The following is a 19,711-nucleotide window of genomic DNA, read 5'->3' on the forward strand; positions in this document are numbered from 1 at the left end:
CATTTTAACTTCCTCACAAATGCCTACCAAGTCAGTTGGTTGGCATATAAATTCATGTTAAGTCTTTCCTGTACTCAGGTTGCATGTGAGCAGAGCATCTCTTCTTTGAAACATGTGAAAACTACGTTAAGAAGCTCACTGTCTTCATGTGGATGTACACTGCAAAGGAAATTCTCCTGTCTATTAACAAAAACATTGTCATCAACAAAGTTGCAGTGCTTTTCTCAAGAGATTTTTTTAAGTAGCCGACTTCCAATGTGTGTAGTTAAGGTACTTAATGTAAAGCTCAACAATCTGTTGGGATGGCAAATGCTACTTTAAATTCAAATTACTGAGACTGTTTTATATGTTTTCATCTTTATGTGAATCTTTATATAATTTCCTTTTGAATTAAATTGGTTTATTAAGTGTTTTCAGTTAACTTACACATTAATTTCTCCCTGATAAAAATACATAATAAAGGATCCTTCCTCCTGTGAACTCTGTTTGGCGCAAAATGTTTGTCTTTGTTATTCCTTGCTCCTCAATCAATGTTTGCATTACAATGTCTTTAAAAGGCTGCCATACTTCAATCTATTGCTTAGAGATGGCAGTGGGTTCAACGCTTCCACATGAGAAGACTAATCAATAAGGAACCAAATGTAGGTTCTACAAAGGAGAAACCATGGAGTCAGACAATTAAAGTATAGAATCAAGATTGTACATCGATCGGTCCATTAAAACCCTTTTGATGAATTTGGGGTTGGGTGGATTTCCCCCAAAATTTTCTTTTCAGTATTCTTCAATGGCTGCCATTTATCCACAAATCGCCAGTAGGGTTGTCATACAGCAATTTCACAGCAACACAATACACAATCTGTTTCACAACATTTATAATGGCACATGGTGACACTGACCTCCATTGTTCTTGCGGCTCTTGCTTCCCAGCAACATCTTCAGGCTGTTTCGGAACATAATTACTCACGATGTACTTCCTGTCAAAAGATGATTAACAATATTACAAATGTTCATTAATGATGTTTAACATCGGCCAAATAAATTACATTCACTATTTACAAAAGGTAAGGCTGCTATTAAGAGCATCTCACTGACACCATAAAAACCACATCATGGAAAAAAAGTAAGTGCATTAAATGCCGATTCATCTCAGATAAACACAAAGTATCATGATGCGCAACCATGCACAAAGGAGTCTATGTTTGGACCTTTTCCTTTGGCTTTCATCTGCTCCAGCCTCCAATATGTTACTCAATACAAGTTGAAGGTAAGATCGGACCTAAAAAAATCCAGCCTGCTTATAACAAAACCTGAACCAGTCTAACCAATTAATTTTATTTAGGGGGCCGAATCCAAAGCAAGCATAAAATTTTATATCTTATTTACGAGGACTTGTAAGGAGGGGGTGTGATTTTGGCAGGCTGCGCTCCGCGAGAGGGGGACAGAATACATCACGCTGGTCCTCCCCAAGGAACAAGAAACAGAACAATGACAGAAGGAGTTCTTTGGATATGTGAAATATATGACGTATATTTCTTTATTTTATTAAAAGGTCAGCGAGAAAGAAGCCCAGCCTTACACAAACGTAATGATTGATACTTTAGGCTTGACCGGGATTGAAATTGGGTCAAGTCGGGCCTGCACGTCAGGCTTGGGCTGAAGATCTAACCTCGCTCTGCATCAAATACCACTCTACTGTTCTTAGAAATGAGTAAATACGCTAAGTTTGTTCTTGAAATACAATGTATTTACATTTAAAATGCTCTACATGTGCTCCTTTGGACTATGCTGAATTTAAATGTGTTTCAGTACCTTTTGTTTTGGTTTTACCAGCTGCTACTGTTAAAGTTGGTGCCGCGTTTTAGAGTCAGAGGAAATCGCATTTGGCACCTCAGATCAGAGGTAAAATTGGGCCTAAAAATCCAGCCAGACCTGACCCAGGCCCGCGAGAAATAAAGGCGACACAGCCCGACCCTAATTTCGGCATCTGCACAGTTTACATTAACTGACAATTTTACATCAATGACGGATTTTTCAAAGAATTGTCAGGAACATTTTAAGGCGGCCAGTCATTTTAATAGTTGGAAATTGGGCCATAAACCACAGAAGTAGTGAGTCCTTAAGAATCTAGCACGCACTTTATGAGTGAGAGAGGCAGAGAGACAAAAAAGAACATTGACGGGTGGATAATAGAGTAAAGAAGGAGTTCTTTGAATTGACATTTATTTTTGTATTTTATTAAAAATTCAGCGAGAGAGAAGCCCAGCCCGACCCAAACGTAATGATTGACACTTTAGGCTTGACCCGGATTGAAATTCGGGTCAAGACGGGCTTGCACTCAGCCTTAGGCTGAAGATCTTACCTCTATCTGCATGAGATACCCCTCTACTGTTCTTAGAAATGAGTAAATACGCTTTTCAGAAGTTTGTTCTTGAAATACATTAATAATTGTTGCAACATCTACCTAACAGTCAAGAGAATCCACATGACACATCAGCACACAAATATTTACATTTAAACTGCTCTACATGTGCTCTTTTGGATAATGCTCAATTTAAATGTGTTTTAGTTAATTTTGTAAGACTGCTTGAGGTCCTCTAAATACTGTACATTCATCGCATGGAAGAGTTGGGTCAATATAGGAATTAGGGGTTCCTTTCCAGTTCATCGTTTCTTTGGATATTTTAGAGCCATCTGCTAGTTTCTTCTTTTGTATCCATGTGTAGCAGCCATAGGTTCTCTTTCGTGTAGCTCAGCGGAAACCAAACTACGGCCCGCCAGCCATATCAGGCCCACCAACAGATTTAATCCGGCCCGTGAGAGAAGCATAAGGAAAAGAAGATGGGAAGCTTCTAATCAAACAATGATCTGCGGTTTTTAATATGTCCACTGGATGTCACTAAAGCATGCAATGAAACACTTTTGGAGTAGCCCTATTGCATTTAAATGTTCAATGAAAATGTTAAATTTAGTGTTTAAAAACGGCTAAATTACTTTGCTTTTACTCTTGAGTTTTTATTGGTACTGTGAATGAATAAACCTACTTGTATATTTGGTATTTTCAAAACTATATATATAAGTATAATGGCTCTGAAAGTTTAAATGCTTTGGAAAGTATTGAGGTTGGGAACTTTCCATTGCTTCTGAGAAACATTTTTTTAGGCTGTTTCTGAACGTAGCTACTCATGATGTGCTTCCTGTCGAAATAAGCACTTCACCTACTTCGAACCTTGAAAATGCAACGTTAAAATGATTGCATTTTTAAGGATTTCAACCACCCGAATCAACCCTATACTACTTATATTTGTTTGCCAAACCTTTTCCTTTTTGGGTTACATACAGAGGAATTAAATACATCAATGAGCCCAAGTTTTTTACCTCAGCCCCGCCCCCTGTGCAAATGTTTGCAAACAACGCGGCCCGCTACTTAAAAATTTTGCTAAACCCATGGTTTGGCTCAAGGGTACATTAGATATCCCCATCAACCTTTATTAACATTCAATCCAGAGCCTGAGTATGTTTCTGTTGACATAATTGGTACTTATTACAGCAAATCTGTTTTAATATCTTGATACTAAATCTCTTATAAGTTATACTTGCTTTAAATATTAGTTTGATAACGTTCGTACATCTTTCTTGCATCTGCAAGTTCTTAATTTTATAAAAAAAGAAACTTTTTTTTTCCCTTCTTTGCTTTTGCGCATTAAACAGTATACTTGTAAAAAACAGTTACTGCATATATATTTTTGGGTGAAAAATATGAATCCCCTTGGTAAATGTGTCAATACTGTATTATGCAATATATAATAAATAATTAAAAGTATTCTTTTCAGAGCCAAGAAGAGAACCGCAGGTTCGGGAGCGTTTTCCATTCGGGCCCCGGTGTTGTGGAACGCTCTTCCCCCTGAGATTCGATCTGTAACCTCAGTGGAACTTTTTCAATCCAGGCTTAAGACACACTTATACTCCATAGCATATGAATAATCTATATTTCCTGTTGACGATATCTGTGTATGAATTGTTATTACAAACATCCATTGCTGCCCGGTTATCCTGGAAGAGGGATTACCTCATGTGCGGTCCCTTCTCAAGGTTTCTTCATTTTCCTCATGTTGAGGTTTTTGAGTTTTTTCTTGCCCTCATGTAGGTTTTAGATCATGGGATGGTGTAATAATAGTCTGTGGTTTGCAATAATCTGTGGTCTGTGCAGCCCTTTGAGACTCTTTGTGATTAAGGGCTATACAAATAAACATGACTTGACTCGACTTTATATAAAGTCCAACAATTCAATCTATTATTGCTTCTTAGGCATAAACTTTTTGGACAGCAGCTCAATAATTCCCAAAAGCATGAAATAAAATTATGGATAAATACAAATGGTAAAACTCTTAAATAAATCCACTATGCACCCCAGGGTCAAATCCTCTAAAACACATCCACTATCTGCATGACTAGTCTAGGAATAGACATAATCCCCGTCTAAGAACTGTCCCACAAAATCCGAATAGCAGAGACTACCATAGTTGTCATCTTATTTCCTAGATATAACATGCACTGGTTAGCTTTTTTTAGCGTGTGGGTAATGTGTGTCAGTGTGCTAATCCTCAATGACAAGCAGACATGAAAAGATAGGGTAGAGTTCTAAACCTAAAGATCTGTCGTCCCTCCCCACATATTTATGCAAAACAACGCGAGACAATCCTTTCTCAATACGCTTAAAAATAGGACAAGGGAATATTCATTCCGAAAGGGCTGTAAAGGTGTTGGGTAATAATTGAATTAGATCCAGAAGACAAAAAAAAAGAAAAGAAGTACTGAAGGTAAAAAAAAAACAGAAAAATGAGCTATATTTGGACTCATTTTAATGATATAGATTGCTCTGAAGCAGAGTGCATTCAATATTTCAATTAACTGAGGATCTTTTGCAATTTGTTTTACTGAATTTAATTTATATTTTTTGGCGTGTTTTTCAGATGTCTCAAAATACAATTGTAATTAGTTATTCTTTTTATTTCATCATTTATTTTTTTATCACTAAGGAGTTGATATTTTTAATTCATATTCTGTTGTTTAGTATTTTTTGGAATTTTGTGTTGTTCGACTTTAAATGTGTTCAGTGTGTAAAATGCTAAAATTATTTTGAATTTTACAAATTGTTTTTGTACACCAGTAAATATTTTTATTTATATTTAATGTGTCTTCAGGGATCTCTGATCTAACTCGTTGTATTGTATTTTCTATCCATCCATTATCTGCACCGCTTATCCTCAGTAGGGTGGCGGGGGTGCGTGAGCCCATCCCAGCTATCTTCGGGCAGTGGGCAGGGGACACCCCCGAACTGGTTGCCAGCCAGTCGCAGGGCACACAGGGACAGGCAATTCGCTCGCTCATTTACACCTAGGGATAATTTGGACGGGCCAATTAACCTGACATGCATGTTTTTGGAATGTGGGAGGAAACCTGAGTGTTTGGAGAAAACCCATGCAAGCACGGGGAGAACATGCAAACTCCACACAGGAGGTTCGTTCCCAAGACCTCAGAACTGTGCCGCACATGCTCTAACCACTGCGCCGCCGTGCTGCCCATATTGTGTATATATATATATATATATATATATATATATATATATATATATACACAGATATATAGATATAGATATATAGATATATAGATATAGATATATATATACATATAAATATATATATATATATATATATATATATATATATATATATATATATATATATATATATATATATATATATATATATATATATATATATATATATATATATGTAGAGAGAGCGAGAGAGAGAGAGAGAGAGAGAGAGAGAGAGAGAGAGCTCTTGGGTGTGACTATTAGGGGGTGGTGACACTTCACATGACAACACCGTAATGACAAGACACCAGACCATGCGTGTTGGCGTCATTTTCACACACTTTTTGAAAACCTTTCTTCATTTGTTGCGTGGCCTATCGAGTCAGAATGCCAAGAAACATGGCAATGCCATCAATTTCATGCACTTTACCCAAAATTGAAGAATTTTCCTGACCTTGAAACACACAACATTAAAATGCAAGCATTTTCAAGGATTTCAAGCACCCATATCTGTTGGGCAGCGCCGGAACTTCTCTTCGATATCCCAATTTGTGACTTCATTGAGGTTTTGGTACAGTGTTTTCAGTTTTTTAAGTAGAAACCTTTATTTATCTTTACAAATTAACGTCTGAATTATCAATTGTTTTATTGTGCAATTATGGATTAAGGAACCAATCCACTTTAAATTATATGATACTTTGCCATCATCATGTGTAAATTATAGAAAAATGCATTTGTTAGTTTGTTACTTTTTTCTTTGCATTTTCAGTTTCTGGTTTTGGTCTTATGTTCCTGGTTAGTCCGTTTTTTGTTGTTGTTGTTGTTTTGTTTGTCAATTTGTGCCTCCTTTTGTTATTAAATACTATCCCTCTTTTTAAACACTCGTACCTCCAGCTCTTGCTTCCCGCACATGAATCCATCTTCTCCAAAAACATAACAGGTATCCACCATATAAACCCCCCTTTAAATTTCTGGCCGACTTAGGGTTTTTAGCTGCACCTTATAATCCAGAAAATACAAACTGGTAATAAAAATAACTAATCCATATACAAAACCGTTCTCTACTTCCTATACCATGAGCATTGGCTGCACATTAATCCTAATAAAATACCAAAATCCCTGCCTCCGCTAAGCACGTCCTTTGGGGCTCAGGCGGTTAACCAGATTCTTGAAGTCAAGAAACTGAGTTTATGTCTTATCCCTGAGTCAATTTTGGCAGTCTGGAGCAAGCAAACATGACTCAGTGCTAAAATGAGACAACCTCATTCATGTGGATAACAGTTGTGCAAGCTTGGATTTTGCATATATTGTACACACACACACACACACACACACACACACACACACACACACACACACACACGCACGCCATCTGTCAACGGTTACTGCCCTATGTGACCTTCTATATGCTTGTTAGTAATAGAAGGGGTGGGCTTAGGCTGATTTGGATGACTAGCCCAGCTTCTGTTTTGAATCGGTACGCTAATGATATTGCACAAAAAAAAGAATACATGCCATTCTTTTGTTTCAGCTCTATGTTTAGTACGAAGACATAATACCAGGATTGATACACATTTTCCAAGGCCAAATTCAAGCAATTGTAATTACTTTCAAGGCCAATTCTTCAATTTCTCTAGTACTATTAATATAAGTAATCTCGGGGCGGCAGTAGCTCAGGAGGTAGAGCGCTTGTCTTGGGATCAAGGGATCCCAGTTTGAATCCCGGCTTGTCCGTGTTACATGTCAAAGTGTCCTTGGGTAAGACACTGAACCCCTAATACCCCCAATAAGCAGGTTAGCGTCTTACATGGCTGCAATACAAGGCCGCTATTGGGAAATGTGAAGCACACTGTAAAGCGCTTTGGGAAGTCATTGACTTGAAAAGCTCTATATAAATGCAGATCATTTCATAATCTAGTATGAATCATGAATTTTGCAAATATACAGATATATCTGCAATTTTTAATCATGTGTGTGCTTTATCAAGTCTTATGCTTTTAAGATCTTAAGTAAACCGTGAATATATTTGAGACTCTGAACAGATGACAGTAATATGTATCTTCCATTTTTTTGCAGGAAGTTTTTCCAATTACAATTTGCCCCTAGAAAACACTACCTCATTTTTTGCATGACCCATAATAAATGTCTATAAATGATAAAGGCCTATACATGGGAAAAAGAGGTTGGCCTGAGGGGAAAACGGCAATTTCCCCCGGTTGCCCAGACGACCCTACGTACAGATATGGTAATAGGGTCTGATGGAGCAAAAGATCATCCTCACAGAACTAATGTATCCATGGGAAGAAGGTTGTGAGCAGGCGTTTAAAAAGTGCCAAGACCTCTTAGATGAATGCAGGGAGCAAGGGTGGCAGGCTTGACAGTTTCCAGTTGAGGGCGGCTTTAGGAGATCCCCCGCCCAATCAGTGTGGAGGATGCTCACAGCCATGGGAGTGACAGGGAGGGAGAGAAAAATAGAAGCTTGTAGGATGGGGGAGGCAGCTGAGAGAGCCTCTTGCTGGTTATGTAGCAGGAGGAAGGAGCTTAGCTAGAAACCAGGAGGAGGAGATGGGCAGTGATTTGGCTACCACTGGCGCCCCGCCAATGGGAAGGGGTCGTAGTTCAGTGTCCAAACACCTGATGATCTTGGTAACCCCCAGATGACATAATCTTCACAGTCAACACAAATCAGATGAAGTATAGGCAACTTTGGATGTATCGATAACTGCAATCCTTACACTACTACAAAGGTAATAGTCACATTTATTTGTGTAGCCCATTATCACAGGAGGGCTAAAAGGGCTGCACAGGTTACAATTATAGCATCTCCGGATCCAAAACAAACATGCAGGCCCTGTTTGGGTGTAGCATGCACCTGCCATTTTGGGCGTGACCCATAGGGTGCGATGACGCTTCATAGGACAATTCCACACAAACTAATCCCAGCTGCCGTTAATCATGGGGGAAGAAAGGCAACGGCATACAGGAAGCCATGAGGAAGCAGTGTTTGCATCATTTTTAAGCAGACTTTTCTATGAAAAATTGGAACAATCTCAAACTAAAATACATCGTTAAAATTCAAGCATTTTCAAAGATTTCAAGCGTCCGTATGAATGATGCAATAATTATATTCTTTTTACATTTTGTCTACGAGTGTTTAAAACAGAGTTGTACAAACATTTTCCGCTTTGGGCTACACACAGAAGAATAGAAAGAAAAAGGACTACTTATTTTTACTGCATGTGTCTCCAACGTGGTGCCCGCGGGTACCAGGGTGCTCCCAAGGGCAGGTGAGGTGCCCTCAGACCTGTTCTAAAAATAGCTCACCAGTGCTTGTGATTTTTTTCGTAATATTCATTTTTTAATGGTCGTCTGAGTCTATTTAACCCTACTTCCAATAATTTACTTGGTTATAGCGTGGTAACAGCATAGTAAGAACACAAGTTGTTATTTTAGAAATGCATATGAAACTGGGTGGCCTTTGCGCTAATTTGTAACAACTTGAGGAAGGTTGTTTTACTGTAATTGTCTGAGCACTTTCATTTAGTTTTGCTTGTTTTGGACTAAAATCGTTTTCCATATGAATTAACATAAAAATAAAATATGTCACTTCAAATATTTGGAGATTTAAAGGAGCTGTATGGAATTTGGGACTCTCTGCCGCCATCTCCTAGTTTGTGTCATCATTGCAGCCTCAGTCAGCTCATACATGATGTGCGTGCAAGTACGTGTTTTCCCTAACCGAACTCTTCTTTCTTGGGTTTTGGGTTGCCGTTTTGATTTTACTAGAAGCTTTTCTTGCTTTCCCATTTTCTTGCTACACTGACAAATAGACATAAAATGAACTGCAGGAATGAACAGGATTCACCGAACAACTCAGCAAAAAGTAAAATAAAAGTAAAAGTGTGCAGTGGAAAATAAAGCATAAGTGCTCTTTAAACTCAGTTAGGCATCGTTAACGGAGTACCCCGGCTTTAATAAGAGCTGTGCAGTGTACAAAATCGTTTTAAGGTGCAAGTAACATTGAGCAAATGGTCATGGTCGTTGAATAATGGCAGGTGCAACTGGCCCCAAATCGTAGTATGGAAATCCTGGTTTAAAATTACCTCGATCACGGCGCTTCATTAGTCAACAGTAGAGTACATTACAAAAATATCAAAAACCATGATGAATGTTATTAATACTTATTTTAATGTCAAATTGTCTGATTGTCCATCTGCTTGTTAGCATGATAGTTATTGGTCTATAATGGTGATTGAACAGATGGGCAGTTTCATTATGAGTCTGGAGAGTGGATTGCTCCATTAATGACAATGTGACTGAAATGGTTAAATCAAGTTCCTTGATTAATATCTTATCTATTCTCATTAAAAACAGAAATGAACATGTCTCATCCACCACACATAATTCTGGCATTTTTGGCAACATCCCACAACCAATATGAGAATGATCAGATAATGAAATGACTGTTGCGGCAAACAAATAAACATTTGACACTGGAATTTTTTACGTGGGTAAATGGGTCAATTATAATTTGGGTGGACAGCACAGGGGCTGGGTGGTTAGCGCGTAGCCCCATGGTGCAGAGGTTCAGGGTTCCAGAACTCTTTACACTGGAACTACCGTAGCCTCTCCGGGTGGAGTTTGCATGTTCTCCCTGTGCTTGCGTGGGTTTCCCCCACATTCTAAAAACATGCATGTCAGGTTAATTGGCCGGTCAAAAAAAATTGTACCTAGATGTGAATGAGCAAATGAATTGTCTGTCTCTGTGTGCCCTGAGACTGGCTGGCAACCAGTTCAGGATGTCCCTACTGCCAGAAGACACCCCCGCAACCCTACTGAGGATAAGCGGTGCAGGTAATGGATAGATGGATAATTTGAGGGCTTGATAATGATTTTAAGAAATTGTTCTCCCACCATAAATACTTTTCATTTGAGGTTAATCGAACACATGTACCATGTAACACAATAATAAATATCAGTTTTATTTTAAATTTTTATTACTAAACGAAAAGTAAATGAACAACGAGTTACTTAAAATGTAGGTATTTACTTTGACTTTTTCACAAAACACAAGAAAACATGATGGCAAATCAATCATCATGCAGATTACAACAGTCAACCAAATATTGTATGTGGCTTCATCACTTTAATTATTTACATTTAATTCAACAATCACCTGTAACTATACTTGATTTTACTGTTAATTCTGATCTATTGTTCCTACCAGATAGACTGCTTAAAATGAACTCTCTCTCTACCAGTAACCAGCGCCAAGCACCTCCCTGCTCAGTCACTGCACCCTGATCTGTTCTGCCTGTCTGTTCTCATTTACCACTAGCTGTTCTGTATTCCCTGCCAATCAAGCTCTGTATTTAAAGCCCTGTTTTACAGCCTACCTTTGTCAGATCGTCTGCAAAGCCTACACCCGGAACCCGTTTGTTGGCGCTTCTGACTAAGAACCTGGACTTGTTTGACTCTTCTGCCTTCTCTTCTGCCCCAGTCTTTCAGACTCGTGATTAACCTACTCCAAGACCTGCCACACCAACCTTGTTGCTATGTTTCCTCTTTGTTCCATCTTTCAAGCAATCTTCCTTAAAGGTAGTCCCAAATCTCCACTTTAAGATTTCTCTTCACTACAAAATCCTCTCTCCCGTTTCCACCATCCCTAAATAAACTTTCTTAACGTGACGCAATTGTGTTCCTCGTCTGTCTGATCCGTGACACTTCTGCAAATGTTACTATAAGCAGCTGATCATACAATCAATCAAACTGTTATTCACGTTTGAATAACAAGAGTCAAAGTAACTGTTATGATCTGATGGTAGGGATCATGAACACATGTGGAGGACGCAGAGGTGCTCAAAACAAGGAAGGTATTTATTGACAAAATCAGGACCAAAGTACCAAACAAACAAGTGGGTACAAAACAACTAACAAAATGCCCAAACCTCGAACCGGAAAATCCAACTAGCAAGGTAACAAAGAAACTAGAAAGAAGCGAACATGACGTGGAAGTAAAAATGACAAAAGGAGGATGACAGGAAGACTCAAAATGACCCGACAGAGTTTTCTTCTTCTTCTTGGGGTTTTAACAGCAGTAGGCATCCATCGCTTTGTTGCATTACCTCCCTCTTTCACCACATCCTTGTCGCCATTTCCCTACTCAAATCCTGTTAAAAAAGTCCTGCACTATGCAGAAATGTAAAAGAGTCCTCCTTAGGGGTAACAAGGTTTTCTGAACAAAAAAGTCATTTTAAAGTGTTCAGGTGATTCGTAACAGGTGTGTGATAATTAGACACACCTGTCTAAACCGCCAGTGAGGGCCCTCTGGTGGTGGGAGATATGCTAGACCGTAACAGTAACGCCACTCCTAAAAAACGCATGTTTACATGTGTGTACGTAAAAAAACATTTTTGTTTAGGCCAAAAGAATCTGTGCACTGCACTTTTATTATAATATTTCATCTTGGCAGTGTCAAATACATATACCATAACACAAAACAACCGAATTAATGAAAGAAAAGAAAAAGTGAAAAGTCAATATGAGTACAGTGGAACCTCGCTAGTTCGCAGTTCCACTTTTGCGGGTTCAGAGCTTTGCTGGTCTAAAAAATATAACTTGCCTTCTCAATAAAAGCATTTATTGACTTGAGCAAGCGCGAGCTTATGTCAACTGAGGACACGGTGTGGACACTCTTATTGTGAAGGGGAGGGGGAGGCCCTGACACAATGCTTAGTCATGGTGAGTTACCGCTTCGCTCACCCCCTCCTCCCCTCCTTCAACTCCTCCCACCTCACCCCCTTCTTATGTGGCACTGTTTATCATGGAGGAACTCGGCGACGTAAGTATATTCTCTTTCGTCACATTTCATCTCAAGTTTGACTTTATTATACCAAAAGCGAGCGGTTGTTTGTACTACCTAAACACGGCTAATTGTGTGTGGTTTCATGTATTTGTTGAAAAGCCGTTCAATGCCGCTAGCTAAAGTATGTTGTTATTGTCAGAAGGTAGCTCTTTCACTTTCATTAAAATGAACAAAGACCATTTTTTAACTGTTGTTTCCCAAAACGCTTCACAAACACTCATCAAATATCACATTTTCACTGTTTTTATTTTCAATATGTAACCGGTAGTGTAAACAAGCGAAATAAGCCGCGATGGCTGCGTGTGGTTGAGAGCGGTTAATACAATCATACTGAATGGTCCGTAGTGGTTTCGCCGCAGTCCTATTCCGTGTAAATTGATTATGTAAGACATGGCTACACTTGTGGGTCATGTTTTGGTACATTCAGTTCCAGTGTAAAGAGTTCTGGATGAGTCACCCAATAACTCCTTGCCATCATGCCAGCGATCACTTCGGTTTAATGGCGGGGGGGTATACTGTATACCTGTATACGTTTTTTTAAGCATTTTTGAAGGGGCGCCGCTACTTCGCGGATTTTCAGTTTTTGTGGGTGGTCTCGGTCCCTATTAACCGCGACAACCGAGGGATTACTGTAACACTAATTTTCAGTATTAAGCATACTATGTACGAACAATCTAAATAGGACGTTTCCCTTAATCTAAAGTTTTGAATTGTCTAATGGACAGACAAAAGGCACCATCTTAGTTTGACAGCACAGATGGATGACCCAATTGCTGTTGAACAATGATCTGGTGTTTTTCTTCTGACATATGTTGCAGATGTAATTATATGCAAATAATGAGATACCCTTTTAGCGTTAAATAATGCAAACTGAGCAGTATTCCAGCTAAAATCTTAAAAAATAAAACTATAAATGCAAATACAAAGTTAATCTATGAACAATATGCCTGATGAGGTAATATTGGCATCTAGCTTTCTGCTCAGCTACAAACAACATAAAGGGCTAGGGTCCCCTAAATTTCATCCAATAATAAAATACACAATGGAAAATACCGGCAGCAACAGGTGAGTAGCCACTGCAGGGATGAATTTTACCCGTTGCACTAACAAAACAATAAAATAATACACGTTAAGGAAAGAATGTTAAAGTAGTAGCTCATTTTTTAACAAAAATAAGAAAGCCACAAATGTTACAATTCTTATTGTACAATATGATAGTCAAAATTTCGTAACAAAATAGTTGTTCCCCGGTGATTTAGGATCTTGTATCAGTATTTTCTTGTCCAGCTCATATCTGAAGAACGGGATGATGAAGATGCACCTTTATAAGACAATTCAAAAATAGAACGTACGGATTCAAGAGCAACTCTTTTTTCATGAGGTTGCTCTAAATCTGCAGATATACTTAAAATCCTCAGGGCTGCCACAACGGCAACCTTTTGACAACCTGACTGTTTAGGGCCGTAAACAAGTAGAAGGATGCCTTAAAAATGCACGGCGCACACAAGTGTGTCATGGGACCTTAACCTCGACAAAATGGAAAGCTGTAAAGATCATCAAGGACGACACTCTACGCTCTTTTTCCATCTGGAAAAGCCTACCTGAGCACTAAATCAAACGCTGCCCATTGCTGGTACATCTTCAGTCCAACTGGTGAACAGACCTAGGTTATAACATTATGTTTTGATGCTTTAGATTAAAAACTCTAAACAAAACACATGCTGAACTCAAAGTGGATCTATTCTGGCTAAACAGAATAATCCAAAATAAAATAACTCGTGAAATGTAAAAGGCATTGCACTTCAAGAGCTTTACCGTTTCCTTAAATTAGCACAATCTAATTAACTAATGACAGACACGGTAGGAGGGATTTTAATATGAGTCACATTAAACCCAGACTACAGACTACAAGGTTAGCCAGATTAGCATGGGATTACATCTATTTGCTTTACTACTATTGAGGAACATAAATCAGTGGGGGTTGGAGGAGGTAAAATGTCAAAGAAGAGCATTACCTCAACTAAATGTTCCTGCTAATGTGGCGCTTGCAAGTACATGCATTTTCAAGACACACTTGAATAAACTCTTTTTTTTCATCTTTTAGGGGGTTTGGGTTGGAGTTTGGACTATATTTGAAATTGTATTTTTTTACCTTGACCATCTTATTTTACACTAACAAAAAAAGCACAAGCACGATTATAAACTCCCCCCATTTCATGCTACCTAATGTGCTGCAAGTCCCTAACAGTTTTGATAAATGTAAGATAAAAGCAGGAATGTGGAATAAAAAAATTAAAAAAGGCCAATTTAGGTTCACTTCTGAGACACTTTAAGATACAAACTAACCAAAAAACTGTAAACAAACAGAAACGCCAGCCAAACACGAAGCGCAATATGTCAGTATTCTCTTTTGCAGCTTTTTCTCACAATTTTACAAAAGAACTCTGCTTGTTTTGAACCTGATCTTGATTAAAAAAAAAACACAGGTCGAAATTAGCCTCAACGATCGTAAGTAATTGCGGGAAGGAGACAACTTTAAAGAGGTATATTTGTTGAAATGGGACACAGGCTCTTGCATTAGTCTTATTTCTATTTTTTTTATCAAATCATCTGACATCACACAATGAAACAAAATGTGCTGAAAAATGTGATTATGTCTGAAGAGCGAGTTTGGCTTGAAATTTGTCTTAAAATATATGATATGGGTCTATAAAAAGCAAAAAAACTTTGCATTTTATACATATATATATATATATATATATATATATATATATATATATATATATATATATATATATATATATATATATATATATATATATATATGGCTCTTTGGGTCAATAAGGTTTCCATAAATTTGTATTTAAAGTAGTGGGATGTAATCGAGTATGTATTAGGATGTCATCCAATTAAAAATGCTAGAAAGTTGTGGTGTATGAAATGTACATAGCAATATGCTTACTGATTGCCTTATTATTACAGAACTATGACAGTTTTTTATACGTAACCCTTACGGTTTAGTGTGACCAATTAAAGAATTTTTTTATGTTTGAGTTAGTGATTTCAACGATTCCAGGAAACTGGAATTTTACTATGACTGTTCAAGTATAATCAGAGACAAAATGGTAGCAAGCGGTAATTCACGCGAGGCATGTGTTGAAAATGCCCCCTTTGATGACATTGACTCGCAATAACGATTCTACATATGACGACGTGTAAACATGACACGCTATGAATGTGTTCTTGTAACGAGAGGGCATGAAAGCGGGAAACTGGAATATTAGTTAATTAATTTAGCAGATGTAGATGCAGATGTCTTGAATGTAATGGAAAGAAAATTGTGTCTCAAACAGTCCAAACACACCTTCATACAGCAGTTGTCATGTCATGAGCTGGACTGCGTTATTTACTGGTTATGACATAGAATCAAATTCCTACTGTGCAATATTGTCTTTTATATGAAACCAGACTGGACATCTGATCTGGTCTTTCACATATTTACTGTCCTCAAGCGACAGGAAAGACCATTTGGTTTGCATTTATTAAAAAAAATCATAAATTTTGATAGAAATAATCCAGAGACCTTAATAAATCATTTACCAGCGGCTGTATGACTGTTGTGTCTGACTTAAAGAATAGAATAGGTACTTGCGGGTATACATACAAACAAAATAAAAAAGCAGTCAAAAATGAAGTCATCGCTGAGAGGGGGTGACCTATGTTGCAACGCGTCAGATAATCCGGTCCTTTTTGTCCACAAAGGATTTAATTCCTGTCAACAAACAAAACAACTAAGGTCTGAAACGTAATGTCCTTTTCTCTCACAAACTAGAAACAAATTCCCAGTACATTCAGAAATGACTATCATAGATTAGCTCAACTGTCAACCACACAACATAACAATAAAACACAAGATTACTTCGATTATTAACGGACTGTGCAATATATTTACTTTTTCATCAAATATAATAGATAATAATAATAATAATTGGTAACCTCAACTGTACAGAAATGAAATGAAATGATCTGCATTTATATAGCGCTTTTCAAGTCAATGACTTCCCAAAGCGCTTTACAATGTGCTCCACATTTCCCAATAGCGGCCTTGCAGCCATGTAAGGCGCTAACCTGCTTATTGGAGGTATCAGGGGTTCAGTGTCTTACCCAAGGACACTTCGACATGTAACACGGACGAGTCGGGATTCGAACTGGGATCCCTTGATCCCAAGACGAGCGCTCTACCTCCTGAGCTACTGCCGCCCCAAACAATTATGTTAACACTGTGGCCAAGTAAATCCATTGGGGTATTGCTGATTTTACAGTAGGAGTGGTTGATACTGTGAATCCGAGTAAGTATATGTTCATATTGATCAATACCTATCCGATACCGATACTTTTTGCTTGAAAATGACATAATCGGTGAATAATTGAACCCTCCCCCTTGAGTTAGTTTTATATTAACGATAAATACAGAACAAAGATTTTAGTCACTGAAAATGTCTCTTTTTTATTAAGTAACTTCAATTAAAACTTGAACAATATAAAAAATAAACAGAAAATATTTATATTAAAGCTGTTTCAGAAAAAGCCATGAGAGTCAAATAAAAAGCAGCAATGTAACAAAAGTACAAATATAGCATAGTCGACATGTAAGCTATACCTTCCGCCGCGCAATATTTGGAAAATAAAGTCAGAAAGTGCAAATAGTTTAAACAATCCAATTTAAAAACATTTAACAGTATGAAAAACAAAATACTTCAACTACAACAACTGTTACAGAAGAAAAGTCAAGCGAGTCACACCAAAAAATCAGCAATGTAATGAGCCCTTTTGGCTCTGTTGCCATGGTGACAAAAGATTTACTGGTTTTTGTTCAGGAACAGTAACATGTTTACTGTTATGGTTCCTGGTTGTTGCTGTCTGTAGGGTTAACCTTTTTCACGTGTTTATGTAAAATGCCACAGTAGTAGACCTCTTTACCTGGAGAAATGATGATTTATTGTTGTTGGAAAAGAAAAAAGTCCACACCGCGCCATGATTCATGTTTGCCTCTATTATATATAACTTCCGAAATGGGTGTTCATGTAGATTTGGCCCTCTGCGGTCACTGCAATTTTCTGGTAAAATGATTTTTTTTGTGGTTGACTGAGTCTATTAAACCCTACTTCCAATGAATAACCTGATAAAAACATAGTAACTGTTAGGGTCGGACACACTTCCTACGACCAGAAGAAGGCCCCAACCGTGATTTGAACTGGGCACACCTATGCCCAATTGCCCTGCTATTTTTAAAGCAAACATTTTGATCTGACTATGTTGGTTAGGTAGTGGTTAGGTCAATTTTGGGTTCTTTTGCCGTTGTCATTCTCTCCTACCACCACGCCAGTTTTTGTGTCTAATTTTCTTTCTTTGTATTTTCCAGTCCCAGTCCCAGTTTTTAGTCTTTATTTTTGTTACCAAGTTTTGTGAACCCATGTTTGTTTTTGCCACCTGGTATTTTATTTTGTTAATAAAAACCATCCCTCTTTTTGAGTATCCCTAACTCTAGTTCCTCCCTCCCCGACATGGGTCCACTATCACCGGCATAACATAACAGTAACAACATAGTCATAACATGATTCGTTGTCATTTTAGAAATGCATATCAAACTGGTAGCCCTTTGTGATAATTAGTAACAAAAGCATCTCTCAGCTTGAAAAAAGTTGGAGAGCCCTGAAACCCTCTTGTGTATTTCCTTAAAGTTAATGTGAGAAATAGACTCTCACCTAAACATGGCGGGGGGGGTTTTAGGTAAACATTTTCTATTGTCTTTTCTAATGAAAAAAATAGGTGTGGCAAAAATATTGGCCCCTTTTGAATTCATATTTATAAGTCTCACCAGACACATACACAGCAATTAGGTTAGGCTAATCATTCTTAATTTCGTTTCAATGCAGCTAAAATAAGGAATGATATCTGTGGATGATAACAAAGTCATGGTATTGGGTGGTAAAATAGTTGTGTAAAACACACTCTCACAGTAATACACCAGAGCCTCCACAGACTCCTCCGCTATGCCGCAAGTGACACTAAAGGAATCAAATGGGCTGAACCATTTCAATGCAGTGGTGTATTTTCAACGCTGCGTCCTCCACATTTTTTTGTTGTGCTTTGCTTTTTTTCACTGTCTTATCTCGCGCTTTTCATCATAATAAAGCCTATTCTGTCATTTATTCATTTGAAAATACTAACATATTTGGAGGTGCTTGAGGCGAATTTGGGGGTGCTCTAGTACCCCCAAATCTGGCTGGTTACGCCCATGGGCGATACTATACTGTAAAAGGATGTCAAGCTATACATACGAGCACGCACGCGCACAGGCAAACAGACACACAATGAAGAATGATGATATGAAACCTACCGCGAGTATTTGTCTGGAAGTGAGTTGAGGTCCAAATGTCGTCATTAATGGGAGATAACAGGTCAGTCACGGTCGGGCTGATATCAAGCCCTCGTTGTGAGCCTCCCTGTAAATAAAGGAGCGGAATAGCGCCTAGCCGTTGCGCCCGAGCAAGACTCCCACGCCCCGGCCATGGCCGGTTGTTTTTATATCCTTGTCAATAAAGGAGTGGCGATGGTTGGAGTTCAAATGTTTCCCTGCCGGCAAAGAAGAAGGCTTGCCGTTTAAGATGCCCCTTTGGCACTCGTCTCCACCGGTCGAAGGCAAGTGGATGAATTATTCATGAGAGGGGCGTGGCCAACAACCTCACTAGTCACTACACTACACCCAACAACAAATTCGGTGGCCTTGTGTCAAGTAGCAACTGTCTCAGGGACCTCTTGTGGTCAATAGCGGTACTGTATTTGGGAAAACAAAGTAGAATTCGCTAGTTTTTTTCTTAAGTCAAGTATATTTGAAATGCCTGAGTGACTATTCGGGAAAGTGGGAGATTTCCCGAAGGACCCACTCATGTCAAGGTGGATCGGATTCATTCTCTAATCAGCTATTTGGCCACATTCAGCGCAACAGATGAGGTGAGTTTTACCATCTGGAGGTATTATCCCCTCCCAAAGTTTAACTCAGGTTAGCCTACCACCATTCTTCTTTTCTGTAGTGGTAAAATGAACAAAGAATGATATGAGTCAGGTACGATTGAGGGCAGTAAGGTGCTATATGAAAAAGCCAGGAAAAGAAAAAGAAATGAGGTAAAACAAGGACTGGTATCATTAATTTCACTCATCTTGCACTTTTTGGCTGTCATCTGTATATA

General features: G+C 38.3%; 1 protein-coding gene across 2 annotated transcripts in view; it reads right to left on the bottom strand.

Annotated features, from left to right (window-relative positions):
* The window catches only part of tanc2a (tetratricopeptide repeat, ankyrin repeat and coiled-coil containing 2a), a 58,129-nt gene extending 38,975 nt beyond the window's left edge, over positions 1 to 19,154 (bottom strand). The window contains exons 1-2 of one of the 2 annotated variants that reach the window (XM_088344786.1): positions 18,862 to 19,154; positions 897 to 974 (exon numbers count right to left, since the gene is read on the bottom strand). In XM_088344786.1, the coding sequence (XP_088200912.1) occupies positions 897 to 954 (58 nt within the window). In that variant the 5' untranslated portion in view covers positions 955 to 974; positions 18,862 to 19,154. Of the gene's footprint in view, positions 1 to 896; positions 1,083 to 18,861 lie in introns of those variants that run through there. The other variant, XM_088344794.1, reaches the window with a different exon arrangement.
* Between the last annotated feature and the right edge of the window lie 557 nt (positions 19,155 to 19,711).

This window comes from Urocampus carinirostris, chromosome 1 (assembly GCF_059441175.1).
Source record: "Urocampus carinirostris isolate Australia breed hairy pipefish chromosome 1, RoL_Ucar_1.0, whole genome shotgun sequence".
NCBI lineage: Eukaryota > Metazoa > Chordata > Actinopteri > Syngnathiformes > Syngnathidae > Urocampus > Urocampus carinirostris.